The sequence below is a fragment of the Poecilia reticulata genome, chromosome 14, assembly GCF_904066995.2.
Source record: "Poecilia reticulata chromosome 14, P_reticulata-male-v2, whole genome shotgun sequence".
Taxonomy (NCBI): Eukaryota; Metazoa; Chordata; class Actinopteri; order Cyprinodontiformes; family Poeciliidae; genus Poecilia; species Poecilia reticulata.
Window position 1 is genome coordinate 10218341 of NC_088843.1, and position 23034 is coordinate 10241374.

The following is a 23034-nucleotide window of genomic DNA, read 5'->3' on the forward strand; positions in this document are numbered from 1 at the left end:
AACCCACCCGGTCCCTCCTTCTGCTATAGACGACTCCAGCAGGAAAAAAAATTATTGTGACATAAGATAACCTGTAAGATATACTACTGTTGTATTTTAATACAAATAAAAACTTTGTATTTGGAGAAAATTATAATTGATCACCTAAAAAAAAAAATTATAAAATAAAAAAAAATATATATATATATTTTTTTTTTTTACAAAAAATTTTTCCCTTCCCTTATTTCTTTTATGCCTTAAGAAATAAAAAAAAAAGAGAAAAATTCTGACGCAAGGGATCATCATTCATGCATGAAAGGGTTAAATATTGAAGAAGGCACCGTTTCATTATAAGGCCGTCAGCTCGTTTGAAGTCTCAATCATTAGGATGATTTTGCCGGGCATGTTGTCCGCCGTCTTACTGCCTTTATTCTCCAGCTGGAGGTGCTGAGAGTGAGAGACGTCATCAGGCCTCCCTGGCAGCACGACTTCTCCCAAAAATTTGTCCAATTCAAGGTCATCGCTCCACAACTGGAAAAGACCAGACAGGTTCCACATCAATAACACAGGAGGTGATTTGTTGTGTTAGAATATAAACTTTTGCCCAGGCTGGACTTAATTTACAGTGTTTTTTAATTACGTGTAAAAGTGACATACTGTGCTGTAGTAGAGGTGTTGCATGTTTAGCCCTTCCTTCCCTGGTCTACAGTTTTTTTGAATATATAATAAAAATATATTATTTTACCACAGTGTTTTGCTGGAAGCATTACTGTTACATAAACTGAATAACTATTTTTGGGGTTTTTACACATCTTTGCCAGGCTTGTCAATACTTTTGTACACATGTTTTAATTTTCCTTACAAAAGTTCCATTAGCGTTTAGTTTATTTAAATGAGAATATGGACAGCCTTACAAGTTACGATTTATGTTGTTTAGAGAAATCCTGACTGATTTGTTTTCATTTAAAGTCTTTTTTTTCCTCAGTCCCACTGATCTATCTGAGACTGATCACTGTCACTGATTTTTCAACTTACCTGCACTATTAGGGGCTCTGTGACCTTCTTCCTGTAGAAAATGGCGCTAAATTCAAAAACCGGCGTCAAAGAGTTCTTCTTGGTGGTGGACTTCACTGATTGGTCCTCGCAGGAAATCTTCACATATGGGTTTATGCCTAAAAGATGGATTTAGTTTTATTTCTGTGAATTATAAATGAGCAGGACTAGTTTGAAAAAACACGGTCTTACCCTCTGCCTGGTCTCCTTGCTGACCGATCTCAGCTTTCTTCACATATATGTGGGTAACAACTTGAGGATATTCAGAGAGCGGAGTCCAACATTTAGTCTGTGGTTTGTCCTGCACTAGCTCCCTGAGGAAAGACATGGATAGAAATCATGTTTCTTAATATTCTGACCTCAATCAAAAGGCAGCCAGACTGACTAAAACATATTTCATGTTTTAGACCAGGCAGATCTCAATGAAGATTTTATGACAATATCTCTACTCTCCAAAACACAAATCTGATTGCTTCTATAAAATATAATCCATCATTCAGGGTCCCCATCAGCTTTTAAAAAAAATTTTTTTCCCCTCAAGGCTTTGAAATACATGATGGTTTACCAGAAAGAAAATGACAGATTTCCACAGGTTCACCTAAAGGTTAGTTTGAATCATTTGAATTTGAATTTTCTGTTCCATCAGTTTCTTACCGGCAGCCGGAGTCCACGTCCGTGTAAAGTCGGAGCATGAACTCTCCTTCTATGAAAGGCTCGAACGTGGAAGGGATGATGACATATCGGCCCTGTGGCAGCTCGATTCTGTTGAACACCGTCCGAATGTTGGTGTGGTTGAAATCATTCATTTCTTTTTGCGTCACAAGTTTGTGCAGACGATACTTCCGATTCACCTCCACCTGCAAAGGAATTCCAGGTTGTACATTTGTCACTGCAAATGTAGTTTATTTCTGTGCATGTAGTTTAACTAAAAGCAGAGTCCTTGTTTTTGTACAACAGAGAGTTGTATGGATGATTTGTGTTACCTTTAAGACGGTGAAGCCGATGATTAGATTGTCTCCTTGACCTTCTTTCCTGTAGATCCTTCTGTCTTTCTGCTGCAGTGAGATCAGGACCTCGTCAGATTCTTTGGTGACATCAAACAAGTACTGGAAGAGAAGGGAAAATTTGTTAGTTATTTGTTGTTATCGTGTATAAGCTGTCAGAGATGGAGGGACAGAGTTTCTCCAGAGCCTTCAGCACCTGTGGGTTCTGCAGAAATGTCTGCTTGTGGTTGGTACAGCCACCGCAGCGGTTCAGCAGGTGGTCGCTGTTTCGAGTCCATTTCCCAAACTTCACTTCCTCATCCCAGTTCTTATGAATGCTGATCAGTGAGGTGTTCACTAGATGGCAAATATCCACATCAGTGAAGTTCTTGCACCAGTCTGTGAATGACATCCTGTTGATCCAAACAGAGAGCGCATCATTAATGAACAGTTAGGAATCAAATTAAATAGCTGGAGTGTAATCAGAGACCCCGACCCACCAAAACTCTCCATCGTCCGCCACTGTGATGCCGAGGTTGCCTCTTTCTGTGTCACCAATCATTAACCATTCTTCAGAACTGACAAACAATAATTAAAACCAAAAGGTGGTTATTTAGCAGGAGCCATTCAAAAGATGCAGATAATATTCTACTTTAGACAACAACTGTTTCATGTGTCACCCTCTAACATGGAAAAAATAATGCATGGTTTCATATTTGTGTCTTACAGAGTAAATACATCATAATCTGTGACTCCTTCCAAGTGACAGAGATTGTGTTACAATATTCCTAAGAAATGTAACTGGATTTGTTGTTGACAGATTGCTCAAATAGTTTCTTGCCTACACTTATTCCACTGTAAAACTACTTGTCATATAAGCCACTGAACATCTTTGGTATTCTGGAAATACTATTGCTTAATCTTTAACATGAAAATGCCACATTAAACTAAGGACATTCTTGTCTACCAGATAGCAACTGTACAACATGCACTATACTTACTTTTCAAATTATTTTGTAAGAATAAAGCTCTGAAAGATTGGGGCTAACTAACCCTAACTCACTGGTAGGAAAATGACTCCCTCATGGCCCCTCCTGACCTGTCACTCCACGCTCCTGTCCACTCAGTATCACCCCAGGGATTTCTCAGGCGGATGAGTGGAATGGTTTCATTCTTGAAGTAGGTCCGCAGCATGTGATTCAAAGGCACTCGTTTCACGTCAGTTACCGAGTACGCATGGCCTCGCACCAGCCCGTTATCTGTCCTTGACTCAAGTTCAAATTCCTGTGTCTGTGAAATTTCAAAGAAAATGTTTAATTTTGACGTAGTCAAAGACTCTGAGGAAACATAAACAGAAGAAACTTGCAGGAACCGATGGTCACTCACATCGATGGAGGAGCTGATGATTCCATTGTGTTCCCACACCTTGAGAAGATTATCAAACAACTTATCTTGTTTTTTTTGTCTTCGTTGTACTTCTCTTCCTGCAGGTTAATGGCTTCCGCCACGGCTCCACTGAAATCCACCACAGCATCTCCAGCGTTGCCTCCAACCAGGGACTCATAGCAGCCAAACAGCCTGGAAACGGATTAGGGGGAGGGGAGGAGTGGCATTTGAAGAGTTGATAGGCAGCATCAACATCTGGTTCCATTATTTCCATACAGATGAGAAACAGCTAAGTTTCATCATTCCAACAACATGTCTCCACAGCTCCAGAATCCAGTCGCAGCATGCTTTGCATCCAACATGTTGCAATGTCTTTGCTGTTGCCACAGTTGGATGCAGGTGGTAAACATTGGAAACCATTTGAAACTCTTTACACATTGTCCCTAAGCTAATCTGATGACCACATGAAGTGGATATCTGTAGCTGTTGACTCAGGAAAATGTGTCCTCTGAGCAGCAGGCTCCTCTGGATCAAGTGATTCTGCTCTGAGATTTTACATGGCCTACCACTTGGTGGTGAAACCAACAGCTGATTGCAGAGTTAGATGGAGGTTTTGCCCAGGCGACATAGTGTCATGATGCCACTCTGAGCTCCTAGTACCGATCTATTCATTCACAAATGTTTCTAGAAGTGTGTCTGGATTTAATGAATGAATGTATGAGTGAATACTTTCAGCAAAATAATGAATGAAGATAAGACACCACAGCATTGTTTAGATGACATGTTCTCTTGTCTTTGCATAAAGTTATGGACTACTGAATAAGCTAAAAAAAAGTAGCATACTTCTTAACCAAAATAAACAAATGTACTCAGCTTAAAGTTTGGATTTTTCACAGCTTTTTAGTGACACGATAGAACCACAATAATATTTTTAATGCTTTTTATGCAGCTTTGTCAGGGCTGCCAGTGAATGTACAGGATACTGAGGAACAGATTTGGTTTACTGACTTGGCGTAGGCTTTCTCCAGCAGGGCGCTCCAGAACTCATTCTTTTCTTTTGAATGACAGTAGATGAGTTGTCTGTGTTCGTCTGTCGGCAGCCGGTCGTCTATCACCACGTCTGTCCACTGACCGAAGATCCAGAACTGGAAGTGGAAAATCCCAGCGTAGTTTGAATCCCACTCCTGCTCCTTCCAGTCAGGAATTACCTGGAAACATGCAAAGACAACACATTTTCTGAGTGTCTCACAGTTTACCTGAATGACATCTTTACGTAGTATGATGGTAGTAAGCAATTTAAATATTGGATTAGAGAAAGGGCAGTCATTTTCTGCATATATATTTGGATTTCTAAAGTATGGCATTATGGGTAACCAGTGCATGGTTTACAGTAACAGAAGTTGTGTTGAAATATTATGAAAGAATGAAACTGAATCAGATGCATTGTTGTTGGAACAGATCATTCACATAGTTTTCTCTCCTCCACTTATTCCACTGCTGAAAGCTACTTGGACTTCTTTGGTGTTAAGTTTCTGTCAACTTCTCAAAATGAAGACTGCATACCACAGTTTTGGGGACAGGCTGCTACCAAAGTCCCACAAAGACCACCAGTCTCATTTCATGTGCAAGTTTTAAAGTCAAACTATTGAATATTAAAAAAAAAAAAAAAATCTAAGTAGATTGTTGAAAATACAATAGGTTGTATCATTTTGTAATTAGTTGTGTATAAACCTAAACAAATAAGTTATTTTACCAAGTTACTTTCTTGTCAGACACTTTATTGATTTATTAATTACAACAATAGTCTGATATAAATATGTTGACGTGCTAAACCAGACTTTTAACAAATAATTTTAAGTAAACTCACATTCTCCCAGAGATCTCGTCTTAACGCAAGGGAGGCGCAGGCAGCAACCATCCAGCAATTTCCCTGTTTCCCCTGGTTCAAGTCATGAGAGCTGATGCCCTCTACAAAGAGGTGTGGGTTTTCACATATTTCCTAAAACATTGAAAGATTTATATATACCTTTTAAATAAATACATCAATGACAACCTTGATAACTGTTAAATAATGGATGACCACAACTTCCCAAAACTTTATAAATCACCAAATAATAAAAATCAGCAACTAAAAACAATCTATTTACAGGGTTTTGAAGAAGTATTCATACCCTTGGATCTTTTTACATTTTGTCACACTCCAACCACAAAATTAGGAGTATTTGACTGGGATTTAAATTATTTTTTAAGTGGAAAAAATATCATGCATGGTTTACAACCCGTCACTAACTGTAAAGTATGGTAGAGGTAGCAACATGCTGACTGGATGTTTATCTTAAGCAGGACAGAGAAGCTGGTCAGGCTGGCTGGGATAAAGAAACAGCCAGACGACGGATTTAGATAAAAAATATATATTCACAATGGCTCAATCAAAGTCCAGACCTTAATCCATCTAAGAATCTGTAGCAAGATGTCCTATACAGTCTGCAAAGGTATGACATTTCATTTCAGTATTTTACGATTGTCCATAAGTATAGGAAAAGAAATCAATAACACTTGCAGACATTTGTATTTCCAGAAATTAATCTATATTTTGTATAGATTCCTTCTTTTTTTCATCCCTTCCTATTATGCTTCCTACTTGTCCTTGCAACCTAGCAACCTTATATTTCCTCACTCCTTCCCTTATATCCTTCTGTCCTTTATTTCTCCTTCCTTTCTTACAGGACTTGAGAACTTAAAGTACAGGGTATTTTTTGTAGGATTCATGGGAGACATGCAGAGACTTATAGCTGTCATTACAGTTATAAGTAATGTACTTGTAGAAAATATTCATACAAGAAGGCAAAATACACCCAACACATCGGAAACGATCAAGAACAATACTTTGTTCTTGATCATCTAACAATATTTTGTTAGAATAAGGTAAAAAAAAAAAAAAAACAAGACAATCTATGGAGATATAAAACACTTCCAACATTTCTGGAGTGGAATAAACTCACCCCGGGTCGTTTCCACTGCAAACCTTCAGGAGGGGTTTTGGTGTAATAAAGCGATGAATTGGTGGCTGGGAACTCTGGATCTTCAAACAGTGTCCCGTTCTGGTTGTGCTGCTTCTTCAGCTCAGCGTAGAGCTGATCCTTGTAAGCGACGGGCATGGTGGAGATGCCGAGGCCTCACAGCTGCAGATGAGAAACAGCAGAGGATTCTGGTCTTTATATGGGAGGAATCAGAATGTATTTAGTCTTGGTGGGATTGCTGTACTGCTCCAGACTGAACCATGACCCTGAGTGAGTCTCAGTGGACTCATTGAGTTTGTCTGGACATATGAAAATGTTATTTATGATATTGGAAAAGATTTGACACCTTCACCTTTGTTGGTTCTACTACGCAAGTATTACGCTGGATGTGCTTACCGCTGACATTTTACCTCCATACCTGAATGGTGAGGTGGCTTGATAACTGATCATTCAGTATTGATTGAGAGTTTATTGTCACTTACCTTGGGTTTACCATTTTTATGTCAAGCTTTAAATTTTCTTCTCTTTATTGGAATATTAAAACAGAAAATATTGAAAATGAGTCTCAGGAAATTAAGTTTGTTTTTCATCTGGCTGTTACAGGTGACGCCATCTACACTTCCCAGTGTTTCTAGGATGTATGTGAACCAACATAAAGATCACGGAAAACTATTTGCTTAAAGACGCTTTCATGTTTATTTCAACAAGAGAAACAGAAAGTAAAATGTACTTAAAGTAAAGATTGAAATTCAGAAGACAGTAAACGCTGCTCTTTATGGTTGTGTAACATGTTCTTAAAAGTTACAAATGAAGAACAGAAACATTTCAAAACCAACACTTACCAACCGGAAAATCTTATTCTTGTGAAGATAAACTTAGATTCTTTCGATCTTCCCTCAAACTCCAGGTCAAGTGTTCACAAGGCAGTCCACGCTTCAGCTTCAGGAGCCACAACACAAAACAGCTGTCTATCACTCTAAATGAGATGAGATTTCGTGCTCTGCTACTGTGATCAGTTCCCAAAAACAGGGTCAGAAAACGGTTATATCAGTGTGTAGGAGTATGTCATGTAAAACGGCTGATTGGATCTCTGAAAGTATTTAAGGAGGGGGAAACAGAAAATAAACCTCCCCCCGCGTCCCCTGAAGGTAAAACCGTTAGAAACCTGCTGGTCTTGTTTAAAAACACACAGAACTCAAGATTCTAGCCATAATATTAGTATCACAAATATGATTGTCTGACTATGTTAAATCATTTTTTAATTTTTTAAAATCTTTTTTTGCACCACTGATAAATTGAACTAACTGTGAGAATGAAACAAACGGGCAGGCGCCAGCGATCTGAACTTCACTGTGACTCCCACCTGATGAGATCTGGTCAGGCTAAACACCACGGATCAGTTTTTTTTCTCAAAATCCTTAGTTCATCTCTCAAAATTAAATATGCGAATCAAGGAACATGTGCGTGTCTCAAAATGACAAGTTCTTTCATCGAGTTTGGATAAGAATCAAATTGATTAGTCATTTTGTTAATATAGCGGTGTGCTCTGGAGGGATATTTTGATGTAAACTATGGAAACAGAAAGAAAACTAAAGTAGCAAAAGGAACACACGTAATACAATCTCCTCAAGGAAAACTGTACATGCAGTGCAGTTCAGCACAAATTTAGAACAAAAATCTATATGATTGACATATTATGACAACTTGATCAAGTATTTTGCATTTTTATAAGAAATTATCCCTTAAATTGTGCCGGTCCACACTATTCAACAGAGACCCTAACCCGCATGATACAATTTGATCAACATGACAAAAGGCAATTAAAACGTAGAAAAAAGTAAACTTGTTGAAAGATATAAGAACATGCTTTTTTGATGTGTGCCAGTGACACAATGAATGCAAGTAGTTTTGAGAAATTCAATTCTGTTGTCAGAAATTCACCAAAGCAACTGTGAGAGGCAGGAAAAAAATATAATAAAGTTACACAGTGAAAGAAGGCTGTACTTGTTGCTGCTTTGCAATTTCATGATCATTCTTCCCTACAGTGTTGGCTTGCAGCAGTTACGCATGGTCTGTGTTATGTGTCCAGTTTGACACCACAGCAACTGGACATGATCCTCTTTTTAGGGTCATGTTTAATCCTAAGAAGAGTGTTGTTATGAATTCTATGACTAAAAAGGATCAAAAGATGAATTTTCCTTCTTTTTATTAAAACTGACCACTCAGTCGGAATTAAATATATTCCGACTGAGTTTTCCCAGGACAGAAGCTTAATTTTCATAATTTTCCATCTAAACCGGCATTTTGTGAAATAGCCAGCAGGGGGCGACTTACCGTGCTACAGAATATTTTTCTGTAGAAGTAGAACTTGTGCGAAAAAAAATTGAAAGAAAAAAAACAAAACATAAATAAATAAAAGGCTCTGCCCGCATGCGGAAGTAGCGCAAACCCCGACAAACAAACAGTAAATAATGGCATCAATAGTAAGACATTTCTGAGACATTTCTGCCTTATCAGCTAACAGTGAGTCCTAAATCAGGTCTGGAAGATTATTAGCGGGAAACAACAGAGAAATCAACGATAAAGCCCAGGAGGAAAAATGAGGATGAGTGTGAATGCTGTGTCAGACACATTTGCACATATAAAACGGGTGAGTAATGATTTAAACAAGACCTGCTTATGAAAGTCTACCTTAAGGAAAATGCTTAAAAATAAAATGGTGTTAAAATGTAAACAGCAGTTACTGCCGTCTGTGTTTTTATGCTGCCATAGAGCTATCATTGGAATTTACACACATGAAATTAAGCATAAATACCTTCACTTATTGATCTAGGAATTATTACATCTTTAGCATTGTTATTTTAATCAGACCGAATTGTGTTTATTTGACGTTTAGTCTTGAGCCGTTAGCCCTGAGCCGTTAGCTTGGAGCGGTTAGCACGGAGCCCTGAACAGAGGGAGCCCTGAGCCGTTAGCCAGATTATTTCCAGATAATGTACTACACTGTTTAGGTTAAAACAGCATATGGGACAAAGGAATACCTACGTATAGTTTTCTTTATTCACCTGTGTTTGTTTATTTATTTATTTTCCTAATTACCTGCTGCAGGGCTTGATTTGACAATCAAGAAGTGTCATGTAAAAAAAAAAAAATTGGTTGTTTACGACCTTAACCTTCGTGCTGACTAACTTGGTAGTTGCAGTCGATCAGTTTCATTCACCTGGACATGAGGTGGGCTGCAGGCCATGATCCATTTCTTGCGTAATTCCAGACTCCTTTTTGGTTTTGGAAACATAGTAAATTATATCCCACCCTCTACATGCTCTGGGTAATGGCTGTCGGGATTGCATATCCTCGATATCTTATTATCTTCTTCAAAATCTCTCTGACTGCAGTGTGTTTGCTATGATAAACACTGGTAATATAGTCGGATGTCGGTTCCAGCGGATACTACCTATAAATTGTGACCGCTGATTGGTCAGTTGTTGACAAACACTGGGGAATAATTGGTGGAAGATTGCTCTACGTCAGCTTTGGGGCGGAGCCAGCGTCAGAAATACGAAATACCAATGTTTTATTTGCAAAAGAATACCAGTTGATATATTGAAGGAATAACTGAAACAAACTAGGGTAACAATGCAAAATACCACTAAAATAACAGTCTAAGTTTTATAGAAGAAGAAAGAAAAAAGTTGTTTAATCTGAAAAGCATGAAAGAAGAGGAAGGACATGTATTTACATCATGGTAAACTATATCTCTACAAAACAAAGCGACAGGAGGCTTCCTCATTTAAGACATTTAAAAAAAACATAATACAAATAGCTGCAAAAGAACAAGCCTTTTACATTCAATTTGCTGTATTTATCAAAAGGCATTTATCTAGAAAAAAGGCAACGTTGATGGGTATAAGTCACACCAATCATCTTCAATCGTGGCAGCCGCTTCATTCAAGATAAACATTTTTGGCTTTACATGTCGAGATGTAAAAAGTCGAGGAGAAACCTGATTTATCAGAAGCAACAATTAGAAAGACAGGAAATTCTTTGAATACTTTTTATCCTTTTATTGGTATTGATCCGATAGAGGCGGCTTCTAATGTTAATAAAATATTTGGAAACGTGGCCAACACAATCTGAAACATTTGATTTACTTCCTTTGCTGTCATTACTAGAACTACAGACAGACTACAAATTGACGTAATCGTTCACAACGTAATAGCCCAGTAGAAATTCTTGCAGAGGGAATCCAAGTAAATGGCAGAAAGCCCAGACTGAGCTATAGGCGAGATTTGAATCAAGTAAAATGGCACAGGAAGGCAATGGCCAAGCTAGAATGATCCTGTCAAGTTCACTGACAGGCTTCGTAGTGTTACTTCAGTTTTACTCATTGTTTCATGAAAAAATACTTTCCCAAACACACAAATATAAAAATAGTAGTCAACAAAAACATGTTTATAAAAAGAAGTCAAAATGAACCCACAATCTGGTCAGTCATCTTGCTTTCCTAGCTTTCAAAAAATAATAATGGACGGTGTTCAAGCTGTTTCAGTTCATCGATGACAGTTAAGTCAGATACTGTACGTTTCAAATGTCTCATTACAAGGCCGTCAGCTCGTTTGAAGTGAGGATCCTCAGGGCGATTTTGCCGGGCATATTGTCCGCCGTCTTACTGCCTTTATTCTTCAGCTGGAGCTGCTGAGGGTGAGAGTTGTCATCAGGCCTCCCGGACAGCATGACTTGGCCTAAGAATTTGTCCGATCCAAGGTCATCGCTCCACAACTGGAAAAGACCAGACAGGTTCAATATCAAATAACACAGGAGGTGATTTGTTGTGTTAGAATAGAAACTTTTGCCCACGCTGCACTTAATGTACAGTGTTTTTTAAATTACGTGTAATGAAAAACACTCTACATACTGTGTTGTAGTAGAGGTGTTGCATGTTTAGCCCTTTCTACCCTGGTCTACAGTTTTTATGAATATATAATAAATATATATTATTTTACCACCGTGATGTGCTGGAAGCATTATTGTTACATAAATTCAATACCTATGTGTGGTGCTGCCAGGCTTGCCAGTATTGTGTACATGTGCTTTAAAATTTTATTAGCATTTAGTTTATTTAAATATGTATAGGGAAAGCCTTTCAATTTACCATTTATGTTGTTCAGAAGAATCCTGACGCTGCTTTGTTTTCATTTAAAGTCTTTTTTTTCCTCAGCCCCACTGATCTATCTGAGACTGATCACTGTCACTGATTTTTCAACTTACCTGCACTGTTAGGGGCTCTGTGACCTTCTTTCTGTAGAAAATGGCGCTAAATTCAAAAACCGGCGTCAAAGAGTTCTTCTTGGTGATGGACTTCACTGATTGGCTCTCGCAGGAAATGATCAAATATGGGTTTATGCCTAAAAGATGGATTTAGTTTTATTTATGTGAATTATAAATGAGCAGGACTAGTTTGAAAAAACATTGTCTTACCCTCTGCCTGGTCTCCTTGCTGACCGATCTCAGCTCTGTCCACATATATGTGGGTAACAAGCTGAGGATATCCAAAAAGCGGAGTCCAACATTTAGTCTGTGGTTTGTCCTTCACTAGCTCCCTGAGGGAAGACATGGATAGAAATCATGTTTCTTAATATTCTGGCCTCAATTAAAAGGCAGCCAGTCTGACTAAAACATATTTCATGTTTTAGACCAGGCAGATCTCAATGCTCCCTTGTTTGAGCTGCCAAAACAAAGAATGAAGAAATGGAGAAATATAAATAAAGTTAATCAAAACATAATCTTAGGCCAGAAAAAGCTCAGCGATTCCCCAAAACACAAATCTGATTGCTTCTACAAAATATAATCCATCATTCAGGGTCCACATCAGCATTTTAAAATAGTTTGTTTTCCCTCAAATCTTTGAAATACATGATGGTTTACCAGAGACAAAATGTTAGATTTCCACAGGTTCAGCCAAAGGTTAGTTTAAATCATCTGAATTTTCTGTGCCATCAGTTTCTTACCGGCAGCCGGAGTCCACGTCCGTGTAAAGTCGGAGCATGAACTCTCCTTCTATGAAAGGCTTGAAGGTGGTCGGCATGACGACATATCGGCCCTGTGGCAGCTCACATCTCATGAACACCGTCCGAGCGTCGATGTAGGTGGAGGTATGCAGAAGTTGTTGCGTCACCAAGTCGTGCAGACGATACTTCCTGTTCACCTCTACCTGCAAAGTAATTCCTGGTTGTACATTCATCACTGCAGATTTAGCATTTTTCTATATATTTAGTTGATGTACTGTGAAAAACTATTTTTTACAAGCCCGTAATCAGTCTGAGAGCATGTTTGTACTAAAATGGCTTAAAAATAAACCAAAGTTTTACCTGTAAACTTTGGTTTACAGGTAAAATGCTGAAAGAAAGCCACATAACATCAGAATAAATAGACGTTTGAAAAGGACACTATGCCTTATAATTGTTTAAGTTTATAGATATTTGCTTTGCAAAGAAACCTCCATTTTTTACAGGACTTTGAGGTATGACTGCCTCTTAGTGGTGGGAACGTGTATTGCAGTTACATGAAGCTCAGAAACTGGTTGTACTGTAAGTGCGGAGGGTTAGACTGAAAAAATTCAAAGCTTATCTCAAACAGGAAATGCTCTTTAAATATAATAGGCAGGAGCAAAGCACCATTTTGACTCTGTCAGATGAAAGATGACAAATCACTGATAAAATCATCACAAATCAAAGTTTCAGTTTAGTGAGCGCTGCTGGTATTTTAACAGATCATGTCCACACAACTCTTCTGTTTTTATCACAAGCCCTTCATGCCGCATTTCAGCAGCACCTTTAACAGAGTGATAACAGAATCTGTGGTGTGTTTGAAAGTTTCCAGGTCTCTGGCATTAAAGTCCCTTGTGAGGAAACATGCCATCAGTTGAGACATGTGGACACATGGCCTCATTTAAATGAGACAATTCAACATGATGAGGAAAGTTTGTTTTCTCTGAGAACAAACTTCTCAGAGAAAAGTTCTCTATTTGATATTTCTGTCATAGTTCTGTTGTGTCTTTGTGGGGTTGTTGGTTAAATTTAATGCTGTATATTATGTTCAAGTGAGGAAAGTTAATACTTTATCAGAAAGTAAACTTTCACCAGAGATATAAATATCCCGTGTGCAACACACCAGGCTTGAACCAAGGAACCAGACCTGTCTGCAACTTCTGCAGAGAAAAAATAAAATCATCATCATCAAGGTTTTTCCTGCATTTTGCCTCTCAGTTTGAAACTGATGTGTTCAGCCTCTGGCGAAAAGGTCTGCTTGCGTTCAGATAAGAGCTAAATTAAACACTCGTCTGTTGATAGTTTAATAAAGTAGGAAAGGACTGCAGCCAAACCAAATTCTTTTACAACAATAAACGTGAAATTAATATGTTTTGCCCAAATATTAACAGTGTTTATATTGTAATGATTTTTACATAACTTTTTTAATAAACTGCACAATTACTATTATTCTATGTTTTGTAATTAATCTCCATTGAGACAGACTTTTTGTCCCCCAAAAAAGTATGTCTTGCTGCTCAAGTATTTTGAAGAAATTAGTAGTGACAGTGATGGCCAAAATTTGAGATGATGTCCATCTTAATAAAAGGATTATTATTATTTTATTATAACCTCACTACTTGGTGGCAGTACATTGAGTAGCACACTTGAATTCCCTTACATACAAATATATAATCAATACCCACACACATGAAAAAACAGCTTGCTACTGCAATGACCACCGTGAACTTGTGTTTTTGCCTCATTAATATCAGAGTCCTTGTTTTTTGTACATCAGAGAGTTGTATGGATGATTTGTGTTACCTTTAAGACGTTGAAGCCGATGCTTAGATTGTCTCCTTGACCTTCTTTCCTGTAGATCTTTCTGTCTTTCTGCTGCAGCAAGATCAGGACCTCGTCAGATTCTTTGGTGACATCAAACAAGTACTGGAAGAGAAGGGAAAATTCGTTAGTATTTAGTTGTTAGTTATTCGTTTTTATTACGTATAGAGAGACAGTGATGGAGGGACAGAGTCTCTTGAGCCGTCAGCACCTGTGGGTTCTGCAGAAATGTCTGCCTGTGGTTGGTACAGCCACCGCAGCGGTTCAGCAGGGGGTCGTTGTTTCGAGTCCATTTCCCAAAGTTCACTTCCTTATTCCAGGTCTTATGGATGCTGATCAGTGAGGTGTTCATTATACGGCAAACGTCTGCATCAGTGAAGTTCTTGCACCAGTCTGTGAATGACATCCTGTTGATCCAAACAGAGAGTGCATCAATAATGAACAGTTAGGAATCAAATTAAATAGCTGGAGTGTAATCAGAGACCCCGACCCACCAAAACTCTCCATCGTCCGCCACTGTGATGCCGAGGTTGCCTCTTTCTGTGTCACCGACTTTTGACCATTCTTCAGAACTGACAAACAAATAATCAAAGCCAAAAAGGTGGTTATTTAGCAGGAGCCATTCAAAAGATGCAGAGAATATTCTACTTTAGACAACAATTGTTTCACATACATTATCCTGTGACATGGAAAGGAAATAATGCATAGTTTTCATATAAGTTTAGGTGTTTGTTGAGAACAAAGGTGAAAGAAAGGTACCTAAAGAAAGTTAAGCTAAATGCATTTGTAGTTCAATATGTTTCATGTTAACAACAGTAAAATAGTTAAGAGCCTGAAATATTTGTTCTTTAACTTACAGAGATGAACAAATGTTCCTTAACCAACCTCTGAGACCTTCACAGAACAGCTGTAAAGATCCTGAGATTAAAAGTGAACTATATTTACTAATTAGATTATTCTGAAGCCACTTGACTGAACTGGAGTGTATGTAGAGGTTTCAGATGAAACGAGGCCGAATACAAATGCAAACATCACTTTTAGGCTCCGTATAAAACAATATCCCAATAAAATATGTTGTAGATTCTGATTGCACCATGAAATCTACCGATATTAATGATGCCTTTTGAGAGCTTTCCGGTTTTCAAATCATTTAAACCACACATAAGACATTCATTTTATTGCGTGAACTAATTGCTAACACCGAAGTAGTTTTTTCAGGTTAATATTTAAGCCTGAAAAAATGTTGTTAATCTTGTTTGGATTTGGAGATGGTTGATGTGAGACCATTTTGTGCCATCCTTGACCTCACCTGTAAGGTAGATTTTTCAGACTTAAACCCAAGTTATATTTTAGCAAACTGGAACAATGAAATCAATTGTCTTACTTTTTCTGTGTGGTGTCTTTTTCAGTTAATAAATTGATTTATAAAGACGTTTTTGGAGCCGTGCCAGTTATAATGTCTTTCCGACCCAGTGACAGGAAAATGACTCCCTCATGACCCCTCCTGACCTGTCACTCCACGCTCCTGTCCACTCAGTTTTGCCCCAGGGATTTCTCAGGCGGATGAGTGGAATGGTTTCGTTCTTGAAGTAGGCCAGCAGCCCGTGACCCAAGCGCACTCGTTTCACGTCAGTTACGGAGTACGCGTGGCCTCGCACCAGCCCGTTATCCGTCCTCGACTCAAGTCCAAATCCCTGCGGCTGTGACATTTCAAAAAAAGTGTTTTAATTTTGACGTAGCCAAAGACTCTGGAGAGGCGTAAACAGAGAAAACTTGCAGGAACAGATGGTCACTTACCTTGATGGAGGAGCTGATGATTCCTCCGCGATTCCACACCTTGAGAAGATCCTCAAAAAATGTATCTTCTTTGGTTTGATCTGCATAGTATTTCTCTTTCTGCAGGTCGATGGCTTCCGCCACGGCTCCACTGAAATCCACCACAGCATCTCCAGTGTTGCCTCCAGCCAGGGACTCATAGCAGCCAAACAGCCTGGACATGGTGGGAGGAGGGGCATTTGAAAAGTTGATAGGCAGTAAAGATAGTTTGGCAACTTAAAATATTCATGTGATGTCAGACAATACTCAAAATTAGCAAGTGTTGTTGATGATCCTTAATTTCAACGCAGGTTTTAGCAGATTAAGAGATGACTGCAGTTATATTCAGGTCCTGTTTCTGTTTTCTATTTCAAAGAAGACACTTTTAGATAACACAAACATTTTGTTACACCGTACGGTGAATAAAAACCACTTCCTCGCAGATGAAACAAAAGCTTTGTGTAAAAGTCTTTGTTCTCTAACTGTGAGCTTTGGAAACAAATGTATCCCCTTATATCAGAGGGAAGATAAACATTTCCACTATATTTCCGGAAGTATTTACTCATCTCCCTTCACAAATGTAACCTTTAGTGACATTCTATTTCAAATACATAAAGTTTATACATGATGTTTGGCCACATTTTGCTCTGCGACCTTTTCTTCTGTGAACACTTTCAGCAACAATTTGGAGTTTGATTTTTTTACCACTCTTTCTGAAGTGTATTTGTGAGGTCAGACACTGTTGTTGGGCAATAGGACCTGATTTCCATCTGAATTATGTCCCATCAGATTGAAGACTATGCGCGGCGGGCCAGTCAAGCTCTTCCACACCAGACTCACTCATATATCTTTATAGACCTTGCTTTGTGCGGTTTTGTGCAAACATGTTAAAACAAGAAGAGATCATCTTCAAAATATTCAGCCAATGTTGAGAGCATGAATTCTTTTAAGGCTTTTCATGCAGCATCATCAGGGCTGACAGTGAAAGTACAGGCTGTTGTCTTGAGGAACAGATTCGGTTTACTGACTTGGCGTAGGCTTTCTCCAGCAGGGCGCTCCAGAACTCATTGTTTTGTTTTGACTGACAGTAGATGAGTCGTCCGTTGATTGTCGGCAGCCGGTCGTCTATCACCACGTCTATCCACTCACCGAAGATCCAGAACCGGAAATGGAAAATCCCAGCGTAGTTTGAATCCCACTCCTGCTCCTTCCAGTCAGGAATTACCTGGAAACATGCAAGCACAATAAATTTACCAAACGTCTCACTTACATATATATTTGTAGTACACCCTTATGGGTAACCTGTGTTTGCTTTGCAGTAGCAGAGGTTGTGTTGAAATATTTTGAAGGACTGAAACTGAATCAGCTGCATTGTTGTTGGAACAGATCATTCACATAGTTTTCAAATTCTTTTAGCAAGTTATTTACTTGTCGGACTCTTGGTCGTTTTATTCATTCTAACAATATTCTCATGTAGATATTTTGAAGTGCTAAAACAGATATGAAAAAATATATATGTATATATTTTAAGTAAACTCACCTTTTCCCAGAGTTCTGGTTTTAAAGCCAGGCAGGAGCAGGCAGCAACAAACCAGCAGTTTCCCACAATCCCCTGGTTCAAGTCATGAGAGCTGATGCCCTCTACAAAGAGATGTGGGTTTTCACATATTTCCTAAAATATTAAAAAGATAGTGGCTTTTATAAAGAAATACATGGATGACCACAACTTTCCAAGACTTTACAAATCACCAAATAATAAAAATCAAGAAATTAAAAACAATATATTTACAGGGTTTAGAAGAAGTATTCATACCACTGGATCTTTTTTTTTATCTCTTGGTATTACAGTTAGAGGTAGTTGTAGAAAGTTTTGATAACGAGGGGTCGAGCAAACACATGCTAGACTTGTAAGATTTTATTTGTAAAGGTTTTTTTTAGCACATTTGTAATCTTTCTTCTTTGAAATTACGTGCATGGCTTGAACATGCAGTGTTTAAAGTTAAGCACAGATTTTAAAATAAACCCAAAAAGTAACTGGCAAGCAATAAAGTGGCAAAATTCATGTGAGTTAGACATTTACGAGACATGAAACACTATTAATATTTCATTTGTTCAAATTAAAGAGTGCATTCAGGACCATTCAGAGAAGATCGAGGACATTAATTTAATAATACAAGGGAAAAAAAGATCATTTACGGAGACATAAGACACTTTTAACATTCCTGGCGTGGAATAAACTCACCCTGGGTCGTTTCCACTGCACAACTCCAGGAGGGGGTTTGTGGTAATAAACTGATGAATTGGTGGCTGGAAACTCTGGATCTTCAAACAACGTCCCTTTCTGGTTGTGCTGCTTCTTCAGTTCAGCGTAGAGCTGATCCTTGTAAGCGACAGGCATGGTGGAGATGCCGAGGCCTCACAGCTGCAGATGAGAAACAGCAGAGGATTCTGGTCTTTATAAGGGAGGAATCAGAAATGATTTAGTCTTGGTGGGATTGCTGTACTGCTCCAGACTGAACCATGACCCTGAGTGAGTCTCGGTGGACTCATTGAGTTTGTATGGACAGATGAAAAATGTTATGATGTTGGAAAAGATTTGACACCTTCACCTTTACTAGCTCCAGAATATAAATATTTTTAAATAGATGTTTTTAAATTGCGACTGTGCTCTTTCCGAGTGTTATGGAAGAAACCAAATGTGTTGCATAGAAGAAATTTGATCAAAAAATTTAAGTTTTGCTAAAAAAAAAACCCCAGCACCTAGCATGGCTAAGTCAGATAATACAGAAACAAAACTAAATCTATGTGTCTAGAACTTCAGGACTGTTTATATGTACTCAAAGCATAATTCATTCAGTTTATGTTTGAAGTGCAAATATTTTAAGGCTTTAAAAAAAATGCAACCATAATCTAGTAAGGAAATGTTTTGGCATGAATTTGCAAACTCTTGAAACCCAGACGCGTACTGTCCCATGTGACATGAACTTTAAATCACTGTTGTTTGAGAGATAAAAGTTGCTAAACCAAAATACTAACCTTTACGATCACTGAGATTTAAAAATCTACATTTTGGGTAGTTTGTTGCCACATTTTGGCTCAGGACAGAGGACTACATCAAAGGTATTTTTCAACTAAGTAGCATTTTGCAATTTCTGGAATCTGAAAAACTTTTAAAGCAACACAAAGGACCAAATTAGACTCTGTGGTTTTACTTCACGTTAAAAACATTTCAAGGTTCATGTGAGTAATTTTACCTCTGTTTAAAAAAACAACAACTTTTGGAGCAGTAAAAAGGTTTTTAGAACTAAGAACACAACAAAGATGGTGGAGCTCACCTTGTTGCCAATGGATGCACAACGAGGATAGAATTAAAAAAAAGCAATGCTTCAAAATTAATATCTGGATGGACGAAGCAGCAGGATGATGGTTCTAAATGCCTGTCAGAAATTACCTGGCTAATATTAAGATTTAATGATTCCAAGTTATTTAAAACTAGCTGCTGTGATCATGAGGAATGATGGAAGGAACCCAAACAATTTAAAATTTACTCCAGTATTTATGAGTGATTGAATATCCAGTGATGATTCCAGAAACTTCTTGGTGACTCATAAAAAGCAACTGCTTCACGTGAATCGAATATTTGTGGACTACATGTTTACATTTGAGCCTGTTTGCATAATAGTTACAGTATTTGAGGAGAGAGCGGAGATGCGATGAATTCATGGTGGTGCATCCAGTCATTTTATGTCATATGTCGCATCATCAATCCAACCTGGTGATAACATCATGAAGATGAACATGAGAGTCATGTAAACTTCTCACAGGTCTTGGATCAGTGGTTTGGTTGAGGCTCTAGCAGAAACAGACCTTTTTAAACCTTGTTGAAAAGAAAAACTCAAGTGATGACGGGAGTCGTGATGAGAGACGTAGCTTGACTCTTTAGGGAGGAACACTTAAGCTTGTTTTCCCACCACACTGACCCCTCGGTGCTCCGTTTACCCAGTACTGGCCGAAGTAATTATTTAGATAAGAATCTTGGTACTTCAGTCATGGCCAACAATCACACAACAGCACACATCCAACAGGAAGCAATAAACACCAAATATGTAGAAAAGCCAGAGAATCACAAAATGGATAAAAAGCTTTTGAAAGAGATCATCTGAAATTACAAAACAAACTATAAGGTTGAACTTCTCCGCAAATAAATATAAGGGTAGAAACGAGAGGATATCCAGTGACGGTACCTTTGTGATATCCGCAGCTCAGACTTTCGTTCTCCAGAATAAGGAAGTTTCCCGGTCGTGTACATACCTGTCTCTGACTCGCCCTCCCACACAATACTGACCTATTTCCACACTCCTCAGTGCCCCACCCCAGTTCTGTTTTCTATTGTACGCTCGACTGTTTTGCACTTACCGCTGACCTGAACGGTGAGTCGGCTTAATGAGTGATTAGTTAGTATTGGCTGAGAGTTTCTTCTCACTTTTTTTAATTATAACATTTTAATTTTCTTTTCTTTATAGGAATATTAAAGTAGAAAATGAGTCTCAGGAAATGAAGTTTGTTTTTCGTTTGGTTGTTACAGGTGACGCCATCTACACTTCCCAGTGTTTACGGGGCGTACGTAAACCAACATGAAGATCAGGGAAAACTCTTTGTTTAAAGACATATTCATGTTTATTTCAACCAGAGAAACAAAAAGTAAAACGTACTTAAAGATCAAGCTGAAGTTCAGAAAACAGCAAAATGAGACAATTCAACATGATATGGTCAGTTTTTTTTTAAGCCAAAGTTGTGTAACATGTTCTTAAAAGTTACAAATGAAGAACAGAAACATTTCAAAAGCAACACTTACCAACCAGAAAGTCTTATTCTTGTGGAGATGAACCCAAATTATTTCGATCTTCCCTCAAACTCCACATCAGGTGTTTACAAGTCAGTCCACGCTTCAGCTTCAGCAGCCACAACACAAAACAGCTGTCTACCACACCATCTTCTGAATGAAATGAGATTTCCTGCTCTGCTGCTGTGAGGAGTTCCCAAAAGCAGGGTCAGAAAACTGGCCTGATGGCTATAGCGCTGCATAGGAGAGTGTGTCACTTTTGGAAAACGGCTGATTGGATCTCTGAAAGTATTTAAGGAAGGGGCAACCGAAACTAAGCACCCCCCGTTCCCTGAAGGCAAAATCCAGTAGAAACCTGCTCAGCGTGTTTGAAAACACACAAAACTCTGGTAATAACATCAGCCTCACAAATGGGTTTTATGTGCTGTCCTGTCTGTGTTAAATCAGTTTTTCTGATTTTTTTTTTTTGCACCAGTGGTCTGCACCGTTGAATAAACAGAGCTAATAAGCTGTGAGCTGTGGGAATGAAGCAAACTGGCAGGCGCCCAGTGATCTGTGCTTCTCTGTTAGGAAACACAGAGGCACTGTGACTCCCTCTCCCTCATCAGATCTGCTCAGGCTAATTCCAGCTTCTAAGAGGCTGACGTCTTGTTTAAAGGGCCAACAATGATGAGGGGATTTATTCAGGAGATCAACTGTTGAAGATACGAGTGAAGAGTTTTGTCACACGCAGAATTTAGAGAGGACATTGTTGTGTTTAGACAGGAAGAAAGCATTCACGATGCATGATGTGACGAATGTACTTCCTGTGATAGAATGCTGGAAGCGCTGATTACACCTCAGGAGAAAACAGTTCACCAGATGACCTGAACAAAGGCGGCAGTGTAGTCTGAGGGAGCATTTCAGGGAAAACGAGGTGGTTCTCAAGAAGGAAACCGTTTTCCAGCTCCACAGGCTCATAGTCACACTCAGCAACGATGATGCAACCAGAGGAATCCCGTTCTGGTCCACATGTCTTACAGTGGACCAGAAAGTATCCGTACCCCTGAAATCAAAATCTGCAACGCAGTTTACTTTTGTTTTCTGCTTCAGAGTAGAAAGAAAAGACTAACTCTGGAGGAGCCGTATGGGTCCAGAGCTCAGGTGAGAGACTCGCTCGATAGGACAGAAGAAAGACATTTTTTAAAAAAAGGTCATAAGCTGTCCCATTCAAAGTTTGTAGGGGAAACATCTGATCAGATGAGACCAAAACTGAACTTCTGACCTAAATTCAAAAGATTGTGCATGTGGGAAGATAGATGGAGGTAAATATAAACCAACCTTGGAGGAAAATCTGTCAGATGCACAAAAATCTAAGATTAGGGCAAACAGTCAATGGAACAGTTAGCGTCAATGCAAATGGCATGGTCTAGTCAAAGTCCACCACTAAGCATCTGTGGCAAGACTTTAAAATTGGTGGCCGCAAATTAATTTCATTTTATTAGACTGAGCTTGAGATGTTTGCTGTGATTGAAAGTTCCCGTCTGTTGATGTTTAACCCAAAGTGCTTACAACAGTAGTTGGAGCCAAGCTTGGTTCTATGACCTCAGAGGGATTTTCTAATTTATAATATACATCTGTCAAAAACAAGGATCTTTTCATTTGATATTCACAAAAAAAATTAGCTTTTTAAATTATAGATGTATTTTTATACCTATCTGACTTTTGCTAACCACATATTTCTTGAATAGGTTAGCTTAATTTTTTTAAATAGTGTTTGGTTGTAGTTTATGCGCCTTTCTCTCTAGAATGTTTTGAAATTACAAATCAAATACTGCTGGACTCTACCTGAAATATATTTACCATAAAATTAAATCCTGCTAATTTATTTTTCGAACTAGTCTGACTTCGTTAATGTTATAAATGATTCAGAAACTGATCATTTAGTCGCCATCTTGCCAAACTCCACATTTTTGTCAAAAGTGGCACTTTGGCCACACTTTGTGTAACTAGATCTGACTCCCACTTTTCACTGGAGCTGCTTCTAACAATAATGATCTTTTTATATATTTAATAATTTCGCGGAAATGCTGAAAAAAATGGATTTG

General features: G+C 38.4%; 1 protein-coding gene, 1 long non-coding RNA gene and 1 pseudogene across 4 annotated transcripts; 1 reads left to right on the top strand and 2 right to left on the bottom strand.

Annotated features, from left to right (window-relative positions):
* Positions 1 to 144: 144 nt before the first annotated feature.
* On the bottom strand, positions 145 to 9999 carry LOC103461019 (calpain-5-like; annotated as a pseudogene). Its single transcript, XR_014090888.1, has 13 exons — positions 9642 to 9999; positions 6404 to 6583; positions 5269 to 5400; positions 4410 to 4609; positions 3402 to 3593; positions 3115 to 3305; positions 2516 to 2593; positions 2233 to 2428; positions 2016 to 2138; positions 1687 to 1889; positions 1225 to 1346; positions 1015 to 1151; positions 145 to 510 (listed from the first exon to the last, which is right to left on the bottom strand). The product of XR_014090888.1 is annotated as a calpain-5-like (transcript).
* LOC145554859 (uncharacterized) lies at positions 8253 to 16280 on the top strand. The gene is made up of 3 exons (XR_014090889.1): positions 8253 to 9071; positions 12422 to 12573; positions 16192 to 16280. It is a non-coding gene; the product is annotated as an uncharacterized LOC145554859 (long non-coding RNA).
* LOC103475864 (calpain-5-like) lies at positions 10091 to 21241 on the bottom strand. 2 transcript variants are annotated; one of them, XM_081615648.1, is made up of 13 exons: positions 20960 to 21241; positions 18347 to 18526; positions 17645 to 17776; positions 17133 to 17329; positions 16087 to 16279; positions 15799 to 15989; positions 14784 to 14861; positions 14501 to 14696; positions 14272 to 14394; positions 12430 to 12632; positions 11900 to 12021; positions 11690 to 11826; positions 10091 to 11200 (listed from the first exon to the last, which is right to left on the bottom strand). In XM_081615648.1, exons 2-13 carry the CDS (start codon positions 18500 to 18502, stop codon positions 11018 to 11020), a joined length of 1911 nt encoding a protein of 636 aa, XP_081471774.1. In that variant the 5' UTR covers positions 18503 to 18526; positions 20960 to 21241; the 3' UTR covers positions 10091 to 11017. The 2 variants fall into 2 exon arrangements, with proteins under 2 accessions (XP_081471774.1, XP_081471773.1); XM_081615647.1 differs by lacking the exon at positions 20960 to 21241 and adding an exon at positions 20349 to 20451.
* Between the last annotated feature and the right edge of the window lie 1793 nt (positions 21242 to 23034).

Coding starts and splice junctions, on each gene's coding strand:
- LOC103475864 (XM_081615648.1), bottom strand. CDS start 18,502: ATGCCTGTCGCTTACAAGGATCAGCTCTACGCTGAACTGAAGAAGCAG. Junction 17,777..18,346: donor TGCAGTGGAAACGACCCAGG/GTGAGTTTATTC, acceptor TTAATATTTTAG/GAAATATGTGAAAACCCACA. Junction 11,827..11,899: donor GCAAGGAGACCAGGCAGAGG/GTAAGACAATGT, acceptor TCCATCTTTTAG/GCATAAACCCATATTTGATC.